Source organism: Strix aluco, chromosome 30 (genome assembly GCF_031877795.1).
Source record: "Strix aluco isolate bStrAlu1 chromosome 30, bStrAlu1.hap1, whole genome shotgun sequence".
Classification (NCBI taxonomy): Eukaryota; Metazoa; Chordata; class Aves; order Strigiformes; family Strigidae; genus Strix; species Strix aluco.
Genome location: NC_133960.1, coordinates 673,073 through 693,769, shown reverse-complemented (window position 1 = coordinate 693,769; position 20,697 = coordinate 673,073). Strand labels below are relative to the sequence as shown.

General features: G+C 58.5%; 1 protein-coding gene across 4 annotated transcripts; it reads left to right on the top strand.

The window, feature by feature from the left end:
• Window positions 1-1,806: 1,806 nt before the first annotated feature.
• On the top strand, window positions 1,807-20,635 carry SETDB1 (SET domain bifurcated histone lysine methyltransferase 1). Of its 4 annotated transcripts, XM_074809711.1 has the most exons (22): window positions 1,807-1,881; window positions 3,191-3,413; window positions 3,771-3,943; window positions 4,424-4,461; window positions 4,589-4,688; window positions 5,098-5,265; window positions 5,541-5,742; window positions 6,875-6,948; window positions 7,319-7,509; window positions 8,379-8,508; window positions 8,902-9,040; window positions 11,528-11,686; window positions 12,330-12,932; window positions 13,146-13,262; window positions 13,913-14,082; window positions 14,946-15,562; window positions 16,140-16,168; window positions 16,429-16,561; window positions 17,199-17,364; window positions 17,770-17,981; window positions 18,422-18,510; window positions 18,971-20,635. In XM_074809711.1, the coding sequence occupies exons 2-22, from the start codon at window positions 3,202-3,204 to the stop codon at window positions 19,086-19,088; spliced, it is 3,840 nt and encodes a 1,279-aa protein (XP_074665812.1). In that variant the 5' UTR covers window positions 1,807-1,881; window positions 3,191-3,201; the 3' UTR covers window positions 19,089-20,635. The 4 variants fall into 4 exon arrangements, with proteins under 4 accessions (XP_074665812.1, XP_074665813.1, XP_074665811.1 ...); XM_074809710.1 differs by lacking the exon at window positions 1,807-1,881 and having other exon boundaries at window positions 2,824-3,413; window positions 3,771-3,925; XM_074809709.1 differs by lacking the exon at window positions 1,807-1,881 and having other exon boundaries at window positions 2,829-3,413.
• The last annotated feature ends 62 nt before the right edge of the window (window positions 20,636-20,697 follow it).

The window sequence follows — 20,697 nt, the reverse complement described above, 5'->3', positions numbered from 1 at the left end:
GCACGGCGTCTGTCCGTCCGTCTGTCCGCAGGGAGGTAAGGAGCGGCCGCAGGCGGCGCACGCGGGACGGGGCTGAGACCCGGGGGCTTCCCGCAACCTCTGGGTGCTGCAGGACTGGGTCCTGGTGATTTATGTGCCGTCCTTGGCGCCGTTAGGGCTGCAGTCATCTGCTCCTGGAGCATGTGTCAGCTTTACAAACGCACTAAAAAAATAAATATATATATATATACGCATAGGCATACGCCTATATACACACAGCTGAGTCCACGTGGCTCTGCTGGCGCCACTCAACAAGCCTCCACCTCTCCTCCAACCTTGTACAAATCTAATTATCCGTCCGCTGCCACAAATGTCTCTCTTCAGCGAGGAGAAAACCTGCTTTTTCCACCCGTGTTTGCTTACCGGCGGTTTTTCCTCCTGTCCTGCTTCTCACTCCCGTCAGCGTCCATTTTGCAGGGGGTCAGCCAAGCCCTGGCGCGCTCGTTGCACCGAACACAGCGGGGAGTGTGGGGGCCTGTGAGTAAAAAAAACAGTTAATAGGGATGTTTTAACCTGCTTTTTCCTGGGAAATGAGGAGGCTGGGCAGGGAAGGGAAGCTGGAAGCGGTGGCGGGGTGAGACAACGAAGATCCCTGTGGCGAGGGTGCCTGGGACAGGGATGGGAAGACGCTGGGTGTTCCCCAAGCTGCGACCGACAGCCACGACAAGGAGCAGAGGGGTCTCAAGGCCACGCTTTCCCCATTTTGGCCGCTTTTGACCCACCACGAGCCGCTCAGCCCCCGTGAATCCCGCCCGTCTCTGCCCCGCAGGGATGCCCGTGGCAGCCGCGCACCTGAGGGCCACCCGCATGGAGAACGCCACGGTGCCGCCGGCAGTCGACGTGGACAAGGGCTTCGCCATGGCCTTCGTGGCACTCATGGGCCTCTTCCTCCTGGCCATGATGGTGCGGTGCGCCAAGCTCATCGTGGATCCCTACAGCGCCATCCCCACCTCCACCTGGGAAGAGGAGCAGATCAACTGAGCCGGAGCGAGCTGGTCCCGGGGACCCCCGACACCCCCAGGGACCACAGCCCCCCAGCACACCCCACAGCCCTCCCTCACCACAGGGTGCTCCAGGGCACCCCAGGGCCCTCCAGCACCGTGGAGGCCCCAGGACCCTCAGAACCACCCATCACCTCAGCACCCTCAGAGCTCCCCATTGCCCCCCAGCACCCTCAGAGCTCCCCATTGCCCCCCAGCACCCCTAGAGCTCCCCACCACCTCCCAGCACCCCCCAGACCCCTCAGAGCTCTTCATCACCTCCCCAAGGCCCCCCAGCACCCCTAGAGCTCCCAATCACCCCATCAGGGATCCCCCAGACCCCTCAGAGCTCCCCATGGCTCCCCAGCACCCCTAGAGCTCTCGATCACCCCTCTGCACCCCTCTGGCCCCTCAGAGCTCGCCATTGCCCCCCAGGACCCCCCAGAGCTCTCCACCGCCCCCCAGAGCTCCCCATCACCCCCCAGGGCCCACCCATCCTCCCGGGGCACCCCAGCACCCCCGGGACCCTCCCGCCCCCAGACCCTTCCCCTCGCCTTCCCATAGGTGGCAGCACTGCGCCTTTTCCCGGGGCGCTGTCCCTTTAAGCGCCTCTGGCTCCGCCCCTCCGCGCACGCGCCTCGCTCAAGCCCCGCCCCAGGCTGGCGGGAGAGCCCCGCCCCTTGCGCATGCGCAGCTCCGCGCCGCCCGCCAGGGCCGGACTGGGCTCCTCGGGCCGCGGTTACCGGAAGTGACGTCGAAGCTTCCGGTTTGGACGACCACCCCCTCCCTCCGGCCCCCCCCCCCCCCGTTTTTTTCCCTCCTTCTCCCCAACAACCGGCGTCGCGGCGAGCCCCGGCCCTCGGTGAGCGCGGCCTGCGCGGGGCGGGCGGGGGAATGGGGGTGGGCGGACACCGGCGGTTGTGGGGGCACCGCGAGGATGAGGGGGGAGGAGTTGGGGGGGGTGTGGGGGGGCTGTGAGGGCTCGTGGGGGACAAAGAGGGGGCTGTGGGGCAGGGGCGAGGTGTGGGGCGGCACTGGGGGCGGGAGGAGTCGGGCAGGGAGGTGTGAGGGGGGACTGAGGCGAGGAGAGGGCTGTGGGGCAGGGGAATGGGGGGTGAGGGCTTTGGGGGGTGCTTGGGGTGAGGAGAGAGCGCGGGGAGCTCCCCACGGGCGAGGTGCGGGGTGTTCTGAGGCACAGGCCGAGAGGCTGATGGCGACTTGTAAATATACACAAGTTCTAGGGGGTAAGAGAGGGTGTAAGGGCGGTGGGAGCGGAGGCTGCGGGGTTGGTGGGGGCTTGGGGCTGCATTGGGTGCTGCCAGGGGCTGTTTGGGAGGTGCGTGGTCACTGGGGTGCGGGTGCAGCTGGGAGGTGTCGGGGGGCTGCGGGCTCTCTGCATCTGGAGGACGGTGCCTGGGGTTGCGACTGGGGGCGGCCGGGGTGCAGCTGGGAGGGAAAGATGGGTGGGGGGCAGCTGGTTGGGGCTGGAGCGGAGTGATGGGAGGGGGTGAGGGAGCAGGGGGTGAGGGGGGCTGGGGGCGAGGGTCTGCGTACATACGGACAGGGGGAGGGAGAGCGGGGAGCGCTGCGGGAGGGAGGAAGGTGTCTGAGTGCTGCTGATGAGGGGTGGGCTTGGAAATAACGGAGGGTGGTTGGAATTATCACCAGGCCCAGCTCAAAGGGAGACGCAGGGGCCGCAGGCCTGCACAGAGGAAACTGCTGGGGCCACCCTCGGAGCTGGATGGTGTCATGGTCCTTAAACACCACAGGCGGGGGAGGACAAGGGGGGCTGCGGTGTGAGGGTGAAGCTGTGGGACGGGCTGGGAGAGGCGTCCGCGGGGCTCGAGGGTCGGGAACCGCTCCGCAGGCTCTGCGGAGGAGAGGGCGCAGAGGGGGCGAAGCGGAAGGCTCCGGCGTTCAGCGGGTTTGGGGAGTCTGTGCAGAGATCGGAGGAGCTGTCAGGAATCCCTGGTTGTCCTGGAATCCTTTGGCTCCACAGTTTGCTTCCACTCTGGTTATTTTTGGTTCCTTGTGATGTTATCTGAACAACATCTATAACATTTTCTTCCTGACTAGCTTTCAAAAAACAGAGTTTATGCTCTTGCGAGCGCAGAGGATGTGCTGCAGCAGCAGGGTTTCACCAGCCTTTTCCCCCCTCCTTGTGGTGTCAGGTGCAGCAGAAATGGATTCCCAGGAGATGAAGGAGCTGCAGCAAGAAGTGATGGAGGAGCTGGGAATCTCCATGGAGGAGCTCCAGGATATCATCGACAAAGAGCTGGAGAAGTTTGAGTGCGTGAAGCAGAGGAAGCAGCAGCTGGAGGAGCTGGAGAAGTGCGTGAAGCAGAAGGAAGAAGAGGTGGCTCGCGTTGACCGGCTCTTCGATGACGCTTCGAGGTGGGTGCGCTTGGAATCGCAGCCGCGGGTCAGAGTTGGGCCTCAGGGCGGAGGAGGGGGAGACGGGGTGGCAGAATCTGATGTCTTGAGTCCTTCCCGTTGCCCTTCGGTGTAGACTGACGCTGTGATTCCGCATCGGTTCGTTTGTGTGTGGTTATTGAGGGATAATTAAAATTGCTCCTCTGTGGCTTTAAATCCTTCATGTGAACACTCTTCCCTCACCTCATCGTGGTTGTATTTAATTAGCAGCTCCCCAGCGGTCGGTTCCTATTTATTGCTGCGCTATCGTGAGATGTACAGCTGGGCTCACCTTGTCTTTTCCCATCTCTGCCCTTCTCTTTTTTTTTTTTTCCCCAGAGCCATTAATAAATGCGAGATGTTGGTGAAGGATCTGTACTCCAAGCTGGGCCTCCAGTACCGTGAGAGCAGCTCCGAGGACGAGGACTCGGCCACCAAGCCCATGGAAGTGATTGAGATCCCAGACGAGGACGACGATGACGTCATGAGTATCGGTTCGGGCTGGAAGCACAGTTCAGTATCTTGTGGTGCCCCACGGTACCGAGGGGAGGGATCGAGATCTGAGTGTGTCCTGGAGGAGCTTGGGGATGAGAGGGATCAGAGTAAGGATATCGTAAAGTTGGCCATAAGCCACGCTGGGCCGTAAGCAGGAGAGGATCAGGTAGGAAACGCCGTGAGCTTGTGAGGAACCTTGCTGCTGGCGTGGTCTGCTTCACTGTCCCGTGGTTCCTGGAGCCCCAAACTGGGACTTTTCCCCTTTCCCCTGCCTGCCTGTTGTCCCCAAAAAGTGCTGCCCCTGCGGGGAAGCTCCGGAGCAGCACGTTGAGTGTCCAGAGAGGGCAGCTTAGGAAAGGCCTTGCTTGAGTGGGTTTCTTGACAGGGACAGAGGCGGCTTCCTCTGTTCCCTCTTCTTTCAGTGACGTAGCTACGATGGATTTTTTTCCTCCCCAAGATGTTTTAAACCACTTTTTTTTTTTTTTCTTTAAACACAGGTGATAGCAGTCCCAGAATCACAAAGGATCAGACTTTGGTGAGTTAGAAAAGACCTGACTGTAGTGTACTTCTGAAAGTGGGGGTTTGCTGGAACGCTTAGGACAACATTGTATTTGGTGCAAAAAAAGAAAAGGTTCTTCATATTTTCTTTCTCTTCCCTTCAGCTGCGGGAAGCCATGGCTGCAATGAGAAAGTCTGCCCAGGATGTTCAGAAATTTATGGATGCTGTGAATAAGAAAACAAATGCCCAGGACGCACAAAAAGGTCGGTGTGTGAGAGCTTGCTGCGGCTGAGACACCCGTGTGTGCCCTCACCCTGGTCCTGCTGCCTCTTACACCTCTTGACTTCCTGAAAAAGAAAATAACTCTTCTTTTTCCCTGCTGGAAAGATCCAGTAGGATGTATTGCTTCCAAATTCCTATTTTTCTTTAAGCCCTTTCTGAAAGCAAATACGAGCGGCGCGGTTTCCAGAACGGGAAAGCTTTTTAATGATGTTTAAACCTCACTTGCTGCTTATTCCGTCCAGTAAAACCGAGGCACTTGGGCTGACTGAGGGAAAGGAAAGCAGGGAGCCTCCCGGCTCGGGTCCGACGGATGTTCTTCCAGTTGCCTACGTAAGAGAGGGAGACTTCGGGCAATTTTTAACTTATTTTCTGTTGTTGTTCCTTGGGCAGATGCACAAACCCCTCAGGAAACTCCTGACACTGCCCAGCCCGTTGGCCCTGGGGCGGCTGGGAGCGATCTCAGCACCGACGGTGATCTGAACGTTGGCATGAGGATCCTGGGCAAGAAGAGAACCAAAACGTGGCACAAAGGAACTCTAATTGCGATCCAGACGGTCGGTACGTCCCCCCTTGGCCCCGTGACTCGGTGCTTGTGGCTTTCACTGAGCTTTGGGTGGGATCAGCCTTGGAGCCCGTCCCCTCCCCTGTGAGAGCCCCTCGTGCCCCCTGGGATGAGTTGTGAGAGCAGCACATCCCCGCTTTAATATTTTACCTTCTAAATTAATTTCTGAAAGGCTTTCAAATAAGTTCTGAACTTGGACCAGCATGGGATAGGGTGTTGGACTTCTACCAGTTGGCTTTTATTTATCTTGCCGCGTTGAAATGTCTTTCAGGTGCTGGAAAGAAATACAAAGTGAAATTTGATAAACAAGGGAAGAGTTTGCTTTCCGGCCACCACATCGCTTACGACTGTCACCCCTCGCCTGAGAAGTACTACGTCGGCAGCAGGGTTGTGGCAAAATACAAAGATGGGGATCAGGTTTGGCTGTACGCCGGCATTGTGGCTGAAACCCCAAACGTAAAGAATAAAGACAGGTATTGATTCTCCCCCGCAGCTGCACCCCGCTCTCTGGTTTTAGGGAAAAAAAGGAAAAGGGAAAAAAAAAGTCGTATTTGTATATTTGCTATTGTGTGAGCTGAATTCTTTTCTGCTTTTTCCAGGGATGTGGTTCTGAATGTTGTTTTTTCAGTCTTATCTCTGAAAGCTCTGAGCGGAGCTTCCATTCTGTTACTCATGTCCCCGAGTCAGAAATTATGTCTGGTAATTCGTTCCAATTATCACACAAATGTGAGTCTGCGCTGCTCAAGGCATAAAACGTAGCGTTAGGAAATACGAGCCCTGGAAGCGTTTGGTGCCAGCAGCGTTGCCAGAGCACTTAAGGAGAAGAAACAGCAGCTCTAAAGCAGCTTTTTCAGTCGTGTATAAATGAGGGGCAGGGCTGCTGCCATGTGGTTTAGGCTCGTGGTCTTCCTGAGAAGATTCATAAGGGATATAATCGCCCCGTTTGTTTCGAATGCGGATCTGCTGTAAATGCCTGATTGTGTGGAGTTCTATCTGATATGTGTTAATAACTGAAAATGGCCTGCATTTATTACTCGTGTTGAAAATTTATACTGCTCCCGGCGAGGCTGGCTGTAACGCTGAGCCGTGATGCAGCTCCGGACCTTGGAGTTGTTATTCAGAGGCGCTGAGCGGGCGCCATATCCAGCCTCGTGGGCGTCCCCCTCTGAGCTCCCAGTCCCCCGCAGGCGCTGGGAACTCTCATGCTCATCTCCTGTCTGCAGGTGGAGCTTCAAAAATACCTTTTCTTGCTGAGATTAGGAGTGATTCAACTGTCTTTTCTCTTCCTTTACTGAGGCGCGGGGGGAATGGAGCCGAGGGAAGAGGGGCTGCGCTGCTGGGAGGCCTTTGGGCAGCCTCCTTTGCCTTCGGGGGCACAGGGGCAGCTCAGGGCTGGGGCAGGGCTGTTCAGAGAGCCGAGGGCGCTGCAGAGCTCGTGATCTCCTGGCAGAAGTGATCGCATTGTTCCGTCCTCACCCACCATGTCTGATCTGAGGGCCTTTGGGACTGCCAGGAGGAACAGGAGGGATGCTCCACTTCCTCCGTACGATGTGGAGCTGCGTTTTATTCAGCTGCATTTCTAATTCCAACGCTGCTGTTCTCCAGGTTCCTGATCTTCTTTGATGATGGCTACGCTTCCTACGTCAAGGAGTGGGAGCTGTACCCAATCTGCAGGCCACGTGAGTGTTCTCTTCCCCCGCTGCGTCCTAACACTGAAACGCTGCGGAGAGCCTTTGGGTGTGTGACAGAGCCTGGCTCAAAAGAGAGAGCCCAGACTGTGTGTCCCCTCCACGCTGTGCCTGGAGACGTTTGTTTGCGTACGAAGCTGGAGGGAACAGCGGTTTGTTACCGGCGGAGCGAGTGTGCTGTGACTCCTTGTGCTCTGGGTGCGTTGATATGGCTGGATGCTCCACTGCCAAGAACCCGGCTGCTCGGGGTTGCTGCTTCGTTGTTCTTACATGAAAATCCATCTGAGGTCTCTTTAAAAAAAGGTTCCCTTTGTAAGAGTCTTTCCTCTTCCCTTTCTCCCATCCGTCCCTTTCTGAACAGCGAAAAAGACCTGGGAAGACATAGAGGATGTTTCCTGCCGCGATTTCATCGAGGAGTACATCACGGCCTACCCCAACCGCCCCATGGTGCTGCTGAAGAACGGCCAGCTGATCAAAACGGAGTGGGAAGGGACCTGGTGGAAGTCCAGGGTGGAAGAAGTGGATGGCAGCCTGGTCAAAATCCTTTTCCTGGTAGGGCGATTTCCCTTCTCCCATCAGAGGGGGAAGATGGGCGTAAAGCTGAGCCATGGGCCGCTGGGCTGACGGAGCCCTTGCTGATGTCGGGCAGGGTCCTGGAACAAGCAGGTTTTTTGCTTAGTGGGTGAACTGCCAGTTTGTGCTGTGCAGTGGGGGTGAGAGGCTTTCATCTGCATGACAAAAGGTTCAAAAAGCCTTTTAAAGCATTTTGCCTGTGAAACGTGAAAGCGGTAGATAAGTAAGAAGCAAAATCCGTGGCTTGCGGGTGTTCTCTCCTGGTTCCTTTCTTGGTACAAACACTTGGCAGCGTCTTCTGTCCAAATACACGCGCTGGTTCAGGAAGCAGGAGAGAGACCGAGCAGAAGCTGCGATTCTGCTTGCTCAGATCCTACAGATTGCAGAAAGGGAGCAGACACGCTCTCTGTGCCCGCTCGGCTCCCTTCCTGCCCGGATAACTGCGCAGCCCTGGGGCCGCGGGAGACCTCATGCCCCTGCAGATGTCACCTCCCTGTCCCAGAGCGCTCGGGTCGTGCTGAGGCGTTGGCTTGTCTCCCTCGGGAGTCTGCTCCCTCCAGCAGTGCCTCGTTAGTCGGCCCTTGGGCCAAGAGCAGAACTGCCTTTGAGGTTTGGGGTCTTGGTGCTGGGCCTCTTTGGTTTGTATTCAGCGTTCCCAGATATGAGGAACCGCTGCCTTTGTCCTCTCCTGGCTGCGTGGTCTTTCAGGAGCCTTCAGGTCAAACCTTCGCCTCCTTTCCCCTCCATTCTGCTGCCCCTAAAAGCATGCTGCTGCCTCCCAGGCCTGGGTGGTCCCTCTGGCAGCGCTTGCTATAGGTGCTGTGAGTGTTGCCTTCTCCTTGCTGCAGGATGACAAACGCTGTGAGTGGATTTACCGGGGTTCCACACGCCTCGAGCCCATGTTCAGCATGAAAACTTCCACAGCCTCCACCCAAGAAAAGAAGCAAAGTGGACAAGCCAGGACTCGTCCCAACGTCGGTATGTGACATCTTTTTCCTTGATTTGTACCCTGGAGTTTGAATGAACGCATTGTGCGTTGGCAGGGGCGGGTGGGTTCTTTGTTTGGTTTTGGTGGGGTGGTTTTTTGGGTTTTTTTTAGCAGAACTCCTGGGGATGTGAGGTTTACAGTGGGCTTTTCCTCCTGCCGTAAAGATGCCGCAAAACCAGACTGTGTGAAGTGGCCAGAATGTGTTTTGGGGTGGCTGGTTGTGACTCGGAGCTCAGCAGTGACCCGGTGTTAATTACAAATGCCTCGGTTTGGTTGCCTTTGGGGACTAAATCAGTATTTTGTGGCTAGTGCAGCAAACTTTGGTTGACAGTCGAGACTTTCCCCGTTGACGCTTTGCTTTTTTTTCCCCCCTCCCACACTAGGTGCTGTCAGGAGCAAAGGGCCTGTAGTACAATACACGCAGGATTTAACGGGAGCTGGTCCCCAGTACAAACCTTTAGAGCAGATGCAGGCGGCCTCGCTGGCCGCGCGCTCCGTCTCGCCGCAGCCTGCTGAGATGGAGTAAGTACCTGAGCCAGCTCTCTGCTCCCACCTCTGCCTTTGGTCTCCAGTGCTCGGCTCTTTCAGGCACCAGCCTTTCTGTGCACAGGGACCCTCGAGCGCAGGTTTCCTCCACGACTAGGCTTGTTTCCTGGTTGCACAAACTGCTTTTAGTCCTGCTTCTGGGGGAGAGTGTAGATAAAAGCTGCTGGATGAATAACTGGGGGTGGGGGAGCTGACAGCCCAGCACCCCCTGAGCCAAATGCCGTGTTCTTACTCAGGGCTAAAGCTTCGCACTTGATGTATTTCCAAGTTAGAACGTTTGCTCCTTCTCTTCTGAAAATCTGAATTGCTCCCTCGTGTCACGATCCAGGCACTGGCCCCCGGCTGCCTTGTGTCCCTCCACTTGGACTGACCTGCTCGCAGACCTCGATGACTTACGAGGCACTGAGAACTCGGGATCAGTGGTTGGTCTCGGTGGTCACGGACCAAACCTGGTAGAGCTAAGCCACAGCCCAGTCGCCCACGTGCCTCCTGCTGCCAGCGGCCCGAGCGGGACGTTCGCGGAGGTGCAGGCTAGTGCCGAAGGAGGCCTGGATGAAGGAGGAGCCCGGCCTTGTGATGAAGGGAGCGTGTTGGAGAGCACCAGGGTACCTGAGCACGTGCTCTGGGACTTTAATTAGGGGAGAGAGATGCTGTCCCCGTGCATTTTTGTCACCGCTGTGGATTTCCCATCGGAATTTCTGGATGCCTGGCCCCCTGCCAGCATGTCGTCTGCCGTGACTGTGCCCTGCTGCGTGGGCAGGAGGGAGAAGGGAGATGTCCCAGCAGTGAGGAACCTGTGCAGCGAGTCAATCGTTATTCACCAGATGCTCTCTAGGTGTAGCAGCATCTAAGGAACCCCGCTGGCCCCCAGCCTCTGGCCTCGGGAGGGGGTTCCTCTCCGAGCACCGGTGCAGTAAGACCCGTTCTGCCCCTGGATGTGGGGGGTAACTTGGAAATGCTCCTCCTGGGCCGCTCTGACCGAGGCTTGAGGGTCGAAGCCGTACGAGCCTTGTTCCTCACCTCTTGCCCAACCGAGAGCGGAGGCCGGTGCTGGAGGCCGTCAGCTCCACCTGAGAAGCGCAGCGCTGGCTCCGCCGCCGCCAGCCCAGGGCCCCACCCGGGAGCAGAGGAAGAGCCGGGCTGTTCCCCGATCGCGGGGGCACCCTGAGCTGTTGGGGTGTAGGAAGAATGTGCAGTGAAGGCGATGAAGTTGGACTGCAGCAGTCAGCCAGCCTGGCTGCCCAATCTCCCCTTTCCCATTTCACAGTCCTTGCAGTGGTTACAAGAAACGCTTTTTTTTTTTTTTTTTTTCCCCACAGAGGCTTTGACTTTAGGATCTTGTTTTCAGATCTAACCCAGACAGACACTACAGCCATTTCCCTGCCCTGCCGTTAAATAGCGAACAAAGACAACTGGCTTTTAACACTGACTGAAGGCAGTGTACTATATCTGTGTCCCCACTGTCCCGAGGGATCCTATTGGGTTCAAAACACATTGGTTTTAGATTATTAAAACTGGGAGAATGGTTTCTTCACTCTGGTGTTTTCTTTACTCTGAGGAAGGTCTGGTTCTCTTCCCTCTCTAGTCTCACTTTCAAGTTTTTCTACGGTGCCAGGCAGCCGCTGCCAGCCATTTCTGACTGTTTAAAGCCCGTTGACAAGCCTTTTTCTCTTGCTCCTGAATTTTGAAATGTGTGTTAACACCTTGCTTTTAAGGCAGATGTTTGCAGAAACGGTCGCCCCCCTCCTGCTCTCACTGTCTCCTCCCTTTCTGCCCTCATAACATAACTACGTTCTTCCACCTGTGGGAAAACCAGTGGCTGGTTTGGGGTGTTTTTCTGTTTAATCGGTATAAATGGATGGAAAACCTCTGCTGTTGTTTTCTCAGGGGGTGAGCGTTAGTGTCTTCCAGGTGTCTCCCACCTTCCCACTGTTGTTCATCGGGCTGCAGGGGTGTTTGGGAGCCCCTCGCACCCCTTTCGTCAGGGCTGTTATCACATTCCTGTGTACGCCCGTATCTTGTTACAGACAAAAGTCCTCTGGATTTCTTGTTCCTCCCACTGCTCAGTGCTGTTTCACTGACTGAGCCTCTGCAAACTCTTGTTTCTGCTACTCCAGGGGTTTCTTCATGTACTGGTTTGTCCGGCTTCGGAAATGAAGGCCTTGGACACCCTCGTTACACTCCCTCTCACCCTCATGCCTCACTTCCAAATAAATAGCAGCGTGTCAGAAGTTACTTTTAAACGTAGCCGAGTTGTGGCGTTTGGTTGGGGTCGCTGCGGGATCGCCGTAGCGCAGGTAGTCAGAAATGGGCTGATTTCCACACTTGTGAGGAAAAATGTTTCGCATGGATGGGGCACTGCTGCTGACTTTGTGGGGAGTGTCACTTTGACTGCCCCTGCCTGTCTGCCCGCTGGGTGAGCGTGTGCACCTCGCAAACCGCCTCCCTTCTCTCCCCGTGCAGATGCTTCGACAGTCAGCTGGCCCAATCGAGAAAGCAAGTGGCCAAGAAAAGCACGTCCTTCCGCCCCGGCTCCGTGGGCTCCGGGCAGTCGTCGCCTTCGTCGCCCGTCCTAAGCGACGCGCCGGCGGCGGGAAGGAGCGGCGCGTCCCAGCAGCATCGGTGAGCAAAGCCTCTTGGTGCTTCCTGCAAATCCCCGCGTCCCCGGGAGAGTTTGGGGTGCTGCTACAGATCTGGGGCTTCTTGGGTTCAGCGCAGGTTTATTTTGTTGCGGACTGACACCTTTATTTGCCAGCTTGTCCGGTCCTGAGCGTTTGTCTTCCTCTTAGCTCGTTCTTCCTTCCAGACCACGGTTTGTTACGTTTTGTTGTTGGCTTGAGTTTGGAGGGTCTCTTATCAGTTCTGACCAGAACTTTCCCCACTGGGACCCTGGCCAAAACCTGCTTATTTTTAGGACTCCTGTTTCTACGAGCTGTCAAGGGTTGGGGGAAGCTGCTGTTAACCTAAATCTGCAGGGGGCTTTTCCACAGCGGTGCCTTTGTGGCAATCAGTCCACGGCACGTTTGGAGAGTGCTTGGTTTTGCTTCCCTAGTTCTGATTTAGGGGTGGTTTTGGTGTCCTGTGCTGCTGGTAACGCTCCCTTCGGGGCCTTGCTCCCAGGGGACGCTGGGGTTTGTGTCTACTTGGACCAAGCACCAAAGCCAGGGGGGTGTCCCAGTGCGTAACCAGCAGCTGCTTGGGTAGGAGTGAAGCACCTAAAATCCCTTCGCCGCGCTTGCTCAGTGATTCCCTTCTCCTGCCCCAGGCTCTCCGGCAGCCAGGCCAGCAGCGGCCTGGCACCGGCCTTCCACGGGATGATGGACCGCGTGCCCAACGAGCCCTCGTACCGAGCCCCTCTGGAGAAGCTCTTCTACCTGCCGCACGTCTGCAGCTACACCTGCCTGTCCCGCGTCCGCCCCATCCGCAGCGACCAGTACCGCAGCAAGAACCCTCTGCTCATCCCGCTGCTCTACGACTTCCGACGGATGACGGCGCGCCGGCGGGTCAACCGCAAGATGGGCTTCCACGTCCTCTACAAGACACCGTGCGGGCTGTGCCTGCGATCCATGCCGGAGATCGAGCGCTACCTTTTCGAGACAGACTGCGACTTCCTTTTCCTGGAAATGTTCTGCCTGGATCCCTACGTGCTGGTGGATCGCAAATTCCAGCCCTACAAACCCTACTACTACATCGTGGACATCACCAAGGGCAGGGAGGACGTCCCGCTGTCCTGCGTCAACGAGATCGACAACACCCCGCCGCCGCAGGTGGCCTACAGCAAGGAGCGCATCCCCGGCAAGGGGGTGTACATCAACACCAGCTGGGAGTTCCTCGTGGGCTGCGACTGCAAAGATGGCTGCAGAGACAAGTAGGTGACCCCTCCGCGTGTCGCGGGGCCTGGAGGGTGGGGGGCAGCACCCAGGCAGCTCTGGTCGGCTGCAAGTTGGACTCCAGGTCAAGGCCCGTGTGCCCGTCTCCGCATCTACGGACACAGAAAGAGGCGATTTCTTTTCCTTTCTGCAAAACCGGTGTGTAGAGCTAACTGCTGGGGCACGGGGGGGCGGTTTCTGTGTCTCTCTAGATCCAAATGTGCCTGTCACCAGCTGACGGTCCAAGCAACTGGCTGCACCCCGGGTGGGCAGATCAACCCCAACTCGGGATACCAGCACAAAAGGCTGGAAGAATGTCTCCCGACGGGGTGAGTAGCGCTGCGTCCTCGCCTGCCCTCACACGTACCGGCCCGGGAACTTGGCCTGGGGTGCCATCAGACAGGCAGTACCTCCCGGGGCTAAGCGCAGGCACTGAAAACCTGCCCGTGTTTGTGATTCGTCTGCGAATGCGTGGCCTGGTACCTCTGGGCGATGCCATAGGACCTGGCGACCACACTCCCCCTGCTCTGCTGGGCTTTAGGTCGCCGCTGTGGGTCCCTTTGCATCATTTCATTTTGCATCACATCATTTTGCATCATAGGACATTGTAGAGAGGTTGGTGCTGGTCTCTTCTCCCAGGGAATTAGTGACAGAACAAGAGGAAATGGCTTTAAACTGCAACAGGGGAGGTTCAGAGTGGACAGGAGGGAAAAATGTTTCCCAGAAAAAGTGGTCAGAGAGTGGAATAGGCTGCCCAGGGAGGGGGTGGAGTCCCCACCCCTGGGGGTGTTTGAGGTTCGTTTGGATGAGCTGTGGGGGGATGTGGGGTAGGGGAGAGCTTTGTAGAGTCGGGCTGAGGGTTGGACTCGCTGATCCCGAGGGTCTTCTCCAACCTGAGTGATTCTGTGATTTCTGGTACAACACAAGTCCTGGCATATTGCTTTATCCAGGAGGATCTCACTGCTCTCCTTTCTTTCAGAGTTTACGAGTGTAACAAGAGGTGCAAGTGCAACATCAACATGTGCACCAATCGCTTGGTGCAACACGGGCTCCAGGTCCGACTGCAGTTATTCAAGACACAGAACAAAGGCTGGGGCATTCGCTGCCTGGATGATATTGCTAAAGGCTCTTTTGTCTGCATCTACGCAGGTAGGATCTCGCCCCGCTGAGCAAGCAGGTAGAAGCCTCTTAGTTTTGAAAGAAAAGCCTCTGTGGAGCCAGGGCTCTTCCCGGGGTCACATGTATGCAGATGGGAATCTGCTTTGTTTTGGGTAGGGAGGGGCGGAGGAATAAGTATTTGGAAAGATCTGGTTGTGTCAGGCCTGAGAGCTAGGCTTTGTTTATCGCAAAACCCAGCAGAACGGGTGTGAAGCTCTTCCTGTGCTCATTAAGGGGCCAGGAAAACAGAAATTTAAGATGACAAACTTGCAGCACTCTGCTTTGCTGCTGGATCCCCCTCCCTCGCCCAACTCTGAAACACGACGCCGCAGAAACCCGCGTGGCCGCGGCGCCAGCGCCAGGAGAAGCGCTCGGGTTCCCCATGAGGGTGAACCAACACGTACCTGCTTCCTGTTTACACCGAACCGGCCGCTGGGACGTCGGCACAAAGCGATGAAATGCAGAAGTTGCGCAGCACGGTTGCGTTAGCTCTGAAATGGAACGAACCGCAGGCCTTGCCGCAGCTCTGGTGCTCTGGTTTCTTGCCCTGCGCTACGGCCTCGCCGCCCAGCCCGTTGGAGGAGCAGCAGCTGCCCTCTTTGCGTTGCTGTTCAGAGATTTCCTCGGCGGGAGCCTGGATGTTAGCGAGGGCCCGTTCCAGATCAGCCACGCGCTTCAGATTTTCATCACCTCGAGTATTGGGGTGACACGTTGTCCTTCCCCAGCCCGGCTTTGGGACGGGGCGGTGTCAGTCCTGTTCGCTCCTCACTGAGCCTCTGGGGAGGGTAAAATCTGCGGGGCAGGAGTGTCATCCCTGGAAAACTCACACTTCGTGTTCTATTCCCCACCCCCAGGGAAGATCCTCACGGATGACTTTGCCGACAAAGAGGGGCTGGAGATGGGTGACGAATATTTTGCAAACCTGGATCACATCGAGAGCGTGGAGAACTTCAAGGAGGGCTACGAGAGTGACGCAAAATGCTCCTCTGACAGCAGCGGGGTGGACCTCAAGGATGAGGAGGAGGAAAACACAGGCACTGAGGAGCAGGAGGAGTCCAACGAGGACAGCTCTGATGACAACTTCTGCAAGGACGAGGACTTCAGCACCAGCTCGGTGTGGCGCAGCTATGCCACGCGGCGGCAGACCCGGGGCCAGAAGGAGAACGGGCTCTCGGAGACGGCTTCCAAGGACTCAGGGCTCACCCGGCCCATCAGCCACGACGAGGCGGCGGTGGCGGCCTCCTGCAAGCTGCCGGTGTCCGAGGAGACCTCCAAGAACAAAGTGGCCTCGTGGCTGAGCTCCAACAGCATGGCCGACGGCTTCCAGGACAACGACAGCGCCTCCTCCTTCAAGATGAGCGAAGGCGGCGAAGGCAAGGCCGGCAAAATGGAGCTCCCTGGAGAGAGAGAGAAGGCCTGTGCTTCTGCCCCGGGCGACCTGGATGCAGAGTCAAAGGCATTGAAGAAAGATGTAAGGGGGGGGCTGTGGGCCTGGGAGACGAGTATTGCCCCCCCACCTTGGGGGTGCGGAGGAGGAAACGGAGCCACAGAGCTGTGCCCTCGCTCCAGTGGCTTCTCTACCCATCCAACACGACTTGGGGTGCTGTCTGGTGGCCCCTTGGCCTTTGCCCGCTGCGCGGGGGCCTTTGCCCTTCCTGGGGGGAGTTGTGGCACAGGAGGCTACAAAGATGTCGCTCGGCCTGAGCTGAGCCAAACGTCCCCCCTGACCTCGGTGCTGTGTGAGGGGGGGAGCCCCCGCGTGCCCAGGGCTGTGGGGGGCGATCAGACAGGGCTGGGGAGGTGGGGGTGGTCCCTGTCCCCCCCCTCCCCGGCTCCGGAGAGGGGACTTGGAGACCCCCTGTGTGGGACGTGCAGGGAGGGGGGAGACCTGCGCTCGTAACTTGGCCCTTCTGGGGCCCCCCTGGGCTGGGTGTGACGCTGAGCGGTGGGGACACCCGGGCCGGTGTCTGGGGGGTGTTTCCACAGAAGGGCTGAAGAGTCCTCCAGAAGGGAGGGATTTTAACCACCTGTACTTCTCCCCTCTGCAGGAAACTGAAGATCCAAACAAAATTCCCGGGTAAGGCTCCTTAAATTGTATTTTCCTGCTCTTTATTTCCAAATATCGCACTGAACAAATTGCTGCAACCCTCGGGCTGCCCCTTGGCTCCATCAATGCTGCTGCCAGCGCAGAGGGAGAGGTCAGAGGGTTTGGGCTGTGCCCCAGAGTGCAGATGAACGCTCGGCTCTGCCTGGCTGCGCCCAGCTCCCGGCTCTGCCCAGCTCCCGGCTCTCCCCAGAGCTGCCGGCGTGACCCCCCTCTTCTCCTCACCCCCCCAGGCTCAGCGACTTCAGAAGGATGTACGGCTACAACCCCAGCCCCCCCAAGCTGGAGGGGGTCCGCAGGCCGACGAGCAAGACAGCCCTGCTGCAGAGCCGACGGCATTCGCTGGCCCTGCAGCCCCCCACGGAGGTACCGGCGTGGGCTGGGAGGGGTGGGCCTGGCTCTGCCTCCACGCCAGACGGGTTTGATCGTGACCTTGAACCTTCCTTTGGGTTGTTTCTGTGCCACTCCGTTCCTCGTTGAGCACCAGCGCAGGGCGGGTGGTTCGGGGTTGTGATTTCCTGGCGGGGGGGGCAGTTGATTTTCTTCAGACTGGGCGTTTTTCAGGGTTCTGAAAGCCCAGGAGAGGAGCTCAGTGTGGCGCTTGGGCCGCGCGGTCTAACAGGACGTAGCACCTCGTGCCCGCGCGCCAGGGAGCCGGTGCTCGGCAGGGCTGGGTCTAGGAAGCCATTCGGGGGGGACGGGCCTTGGTTTTGGGGGTGTTCTCCCTTCCCTGTGAACCCGGGGCGTCGGCTGGGGCAGCCCAGGAGCTGCAGGAGTGACCAGCCCCCTGCGACCCCACGGTGGGAGGGGGGTTCTGTCCCATTCCAGCTCTGACCGCAGCGTGATCCACTTCGAGAGGGGCTCCGGGAGCACAGGGCGCCTCTGCTAAAAGAGCAAAACGCCACCGGGGCAAAAGGGAGGCGTGAAGGTGGCGTGGAAAGCGCCGGGGCGCTGCTCTCCCCCGCCCGCGCCGCGCTCAGGGGCCACCGATGCTTTTCCACAGGACGTGCTGACGCTGTCGAGCAGCACAGACAGCGACGGGGAGAACGGGCAGGCGGCGGCGGGGCAGGCCCAGGGCACCACCAACGACAGCGACGACATCCAGACCATCTCCTCGGGCTCTGAGGAGGAGGAAGGGGACGACAAGAAAAACCCCTCGTCTGGGTCAGGTGAGGACAGCTGCTGGGGGAGGGAAGTACAGGGGTGCAGCAGGAGATTTGGGCCAGAAACCCCCAGAAACTCCCGAGGACGTAGCAGCTGTGAGCGTGGGGCGTCCTGCTCCGGGCTGAGCTTTGTCTAAACTGCAAAACTGGGTCCTCAGGTACTAAATATTTGTGGAAATCTAAGAAAAAGCAGCTGTGGGGCTTATTGTGGTGGGTCTGCAGGGTCACACGCTGAGCTGGGAGGTTCCCAGGAGCCATCTCAGGGTGGTATTTGAGATCTGAGCCGCATCCCTGAGGGGTTTCTACCCCCCTCCCCCTGTGAAGAGGAGTGTCCCTGGGCAGCAGCTCTGCTGTGGGGCCCCTCACCTGGCAGGAGGGAGGAGAGGGCAGCGCGTGCTCCTCTCGTGGCAGGTCCGGTCAAGAGGCAGGTGGCCGTGAAATCCACCCGGGGCTTCGCCCTGAAATCCACCCACGGCATCGCCATCAAGTCAACCAACATGGCAGCGGCCGACAAGGGCGAGAGCGCGCCCGTCCGCAGAACCACGCGCCAGTTCTACGACGGGGAGGAGTCCTGTTACATCATCGACGCCAAGCTGGAGGGGAACCTGGGCCGCTACCTCAACGTGAGTCACCACCCTCGGCCGGGCACCAAAGGGCAACGTCCCTCGGCAGCTGAGAAGGGAGAGGGACGTCTCTGGGGTGACCTGTCCGCTCCGTGGGCCTGCACCTCCCCGAGACTAGATAAATCCAGGGGAAAAAAATAGGACTGGGAGGCTGATCCGCCCCCGCCGAGCGCAGCTGCTCCGGCCCCGTGACGCGGGGTGAGCGGGACGGCGCGGTCAGTCCTTCCAGCGCCCGTTACCTTCGGAGCGGGGATCTTCTGAGTCACCCCGGGCGCGCAGGCAGGGCCGGGAGCGTGTCCCGTTCCAACAGGCTCACGCTGGATGCAGCGGACAAATGGGGAATCTGCTTGTTTATAAAGGCCTGTGTTTACTGCTGGCTGCTCCGCCGCCCTCCCGGCGCAGGAACTGGCTCACGGCGTTTGTCTCCGCTCCCTTTACAGCACAGCTGCAGCCCCAACCTCTTCGTGCAGAACGTTTTCGTGGACACGCACGACCTCCGCTTCCCCTGGGTCGCCTTCTTCGCCAGCAAGTGAGTCACGGCTGGTTCGCGGGGCTCGGTGGGACCCTCGTGGGCTGGGTGTCTCCTCCTCCTCCTCCTTGTCACCGCCGTCCCCCGTTTCACACCAGCTTGGGCAGAGCTGGAGCTTCTGGTGCAATTTCCAGCAGTTTTAGACCTTTCCAAAGGGGAGGGTTAAGCTCGGAGCAGCCGCCCACCAGCTTGTTTGCGTCCCAAACCTGCCGGGCGCTGGTGGATCCCTGCCACGTGCCTCTCGGGCACGGCAGCTCCTCCGTGAAGCCCCGTGGGAGTGATTCAGGGGGGAACTTTGTCCCTTCGCTCGCTGCGGAGCCGAAGGCGGCGGCAGGGGCCTCACCCTTGGCCCGGGGGCAGCTGCCCTGGCCGGAGAGCTCGGCCCTCAGCACCGGGAGGTGCAGCTGCTCCTCCCTCTTCTCCCAGCTGGTGCTTTTTCCTTTTTTTTTTAACTCCTCAGGAGGATACGAGCCGGCACGGAGCTGACGTGGGATTATAACTACGAAGTGGGCAGCGTGGAAGGCAAAGAGCTGCTGTGCTGCTGCGGGGCTGTGGAGTGCCGCGGGCGGCTGCTGTGAGCCCCCTCGCGCCCGCTGCCCACCCGCCCTGGGCGAGGGCAGAGTTTCCCCTCCGGAGGTGGTTGTTGAACCGTTACAGAAGCCCACGACGACGGGGGCTTCGCCTCCTCCTGTTCACTTGAAAATTACAGCGGGAGACGGAACGGACGCGTGCGAGGGCTGCGGGGTTGGGGGATCCCCAAAGCTGAGGTTGTTTTGCTCCCACCCCATCCCCGGGGCCCCCATCACCCCGCGGGAGGATGGTCCCTCCCTCAGCGCCGCAGGAAAGGCCACGAGCCTGGGTGTGACCTGCTCCTCCTCCTCCCTCCCAGCTCGCCCCCAGATTGAAGACCCAAAGCCCCGGGGGCTGCTCCAGGGTTTCAGCGAGCGGCCGGGGCTTGGCCCCGCGGCCTGGGGGGGGCATGAGGACACGGGATCAATCCCAGCTGTGCCCTGAGTTTAAGTGAAAGGAAAGCAGTCTGCAACTGTGATACGTTGTAAAGAATCTTTTCATTGTTAAAAAGCAATAAAGTATGTTTTTCTATTAAAAACAACCTTGCCCTGAACTCCAGACACAGCAAAAAAAAAAACAAAACCCACCCTGAAAGAGCAGGATTTAACCACTTCCTTCAGCCTTGTGGCCACGGGGCTTGCGGGGAAACGCCCCGAGGCGGGTGAGCCCGGCAGGTTCCGACGGGCCCAAGGCAAAAGCAAAACAAACTCCCTCAATCCTCCACTTCTTCCAACTAAAAAGCTGCTCAAACGTCCCTCGCGATGGAGCGGGTTTGGTGCCGGCTGCCTTCTGCCCCCCCCCCCGGCCCCGCAGGCTCCAAACACGCTTCTGGTTTCAAACCCTGCGCTGGAATTGCGGCCGAGGCAGCCTTGAACTTGATTCAATCAAACCAAACGTGATTTGGGCACCTGTGGCTGGGGGCAGGGAAGGGCAGAGCTGGGGGGGGCGGGGGGGGGGGAGCAGCTGCTGCCGGACACACACCCAGGGCAGCGCCACAAGTAAAACTCACCCCCACCCCCCCCCAGCAGCAACGCACAGTGTTGGGGTTTGGTGTTTCTTATTTTCGGGCAGGACTCGTACCTGCACGTCCAAGGGGCTCAATCAACTCCCCCCCCCCCCCCCCCCCCCCCGAACACGGGCCGAGAGGGGCAGATTTTTTTTTTTACCAACTGGTAAAAATCATCATCTCATCACCCAAAGCGCAAAACCCCGGCTGGGGGGGAGCTGGAGCAGCAAAAAGCGGGTCCCAGCCGCCACCCCCCTCCCTCAGGCCCTCAAACCGCGAGCAGCGCGCCCGCCTCTCACACAAGGGAGGCTTTTTTTTTCCATGCTAAACAACCTTTTTTTTTTTTTTTTTTCTTTTTTTTCTTAAAAACCTTTCGAGGGCCTCCGCGAGCTCCAGTTCCATCCTCAGCGTCCACCTGAATAGCAGCTTTGTCATCCCAGCAGGGCGAGCAGGGCGGCCGCTCCTCTGCCAGCGGGGCCGGGGCTCCTTGGGCGGCTCAAGCCCACGCTCCAGGCTGGTTGTGAAGCTGTGGAGAGCTTTCGGGGGGGGGGGGGGGAAAAATATAAAAAATATCAAAATACTCCAATCTGCCCCATTTTAGCACTGCCTAA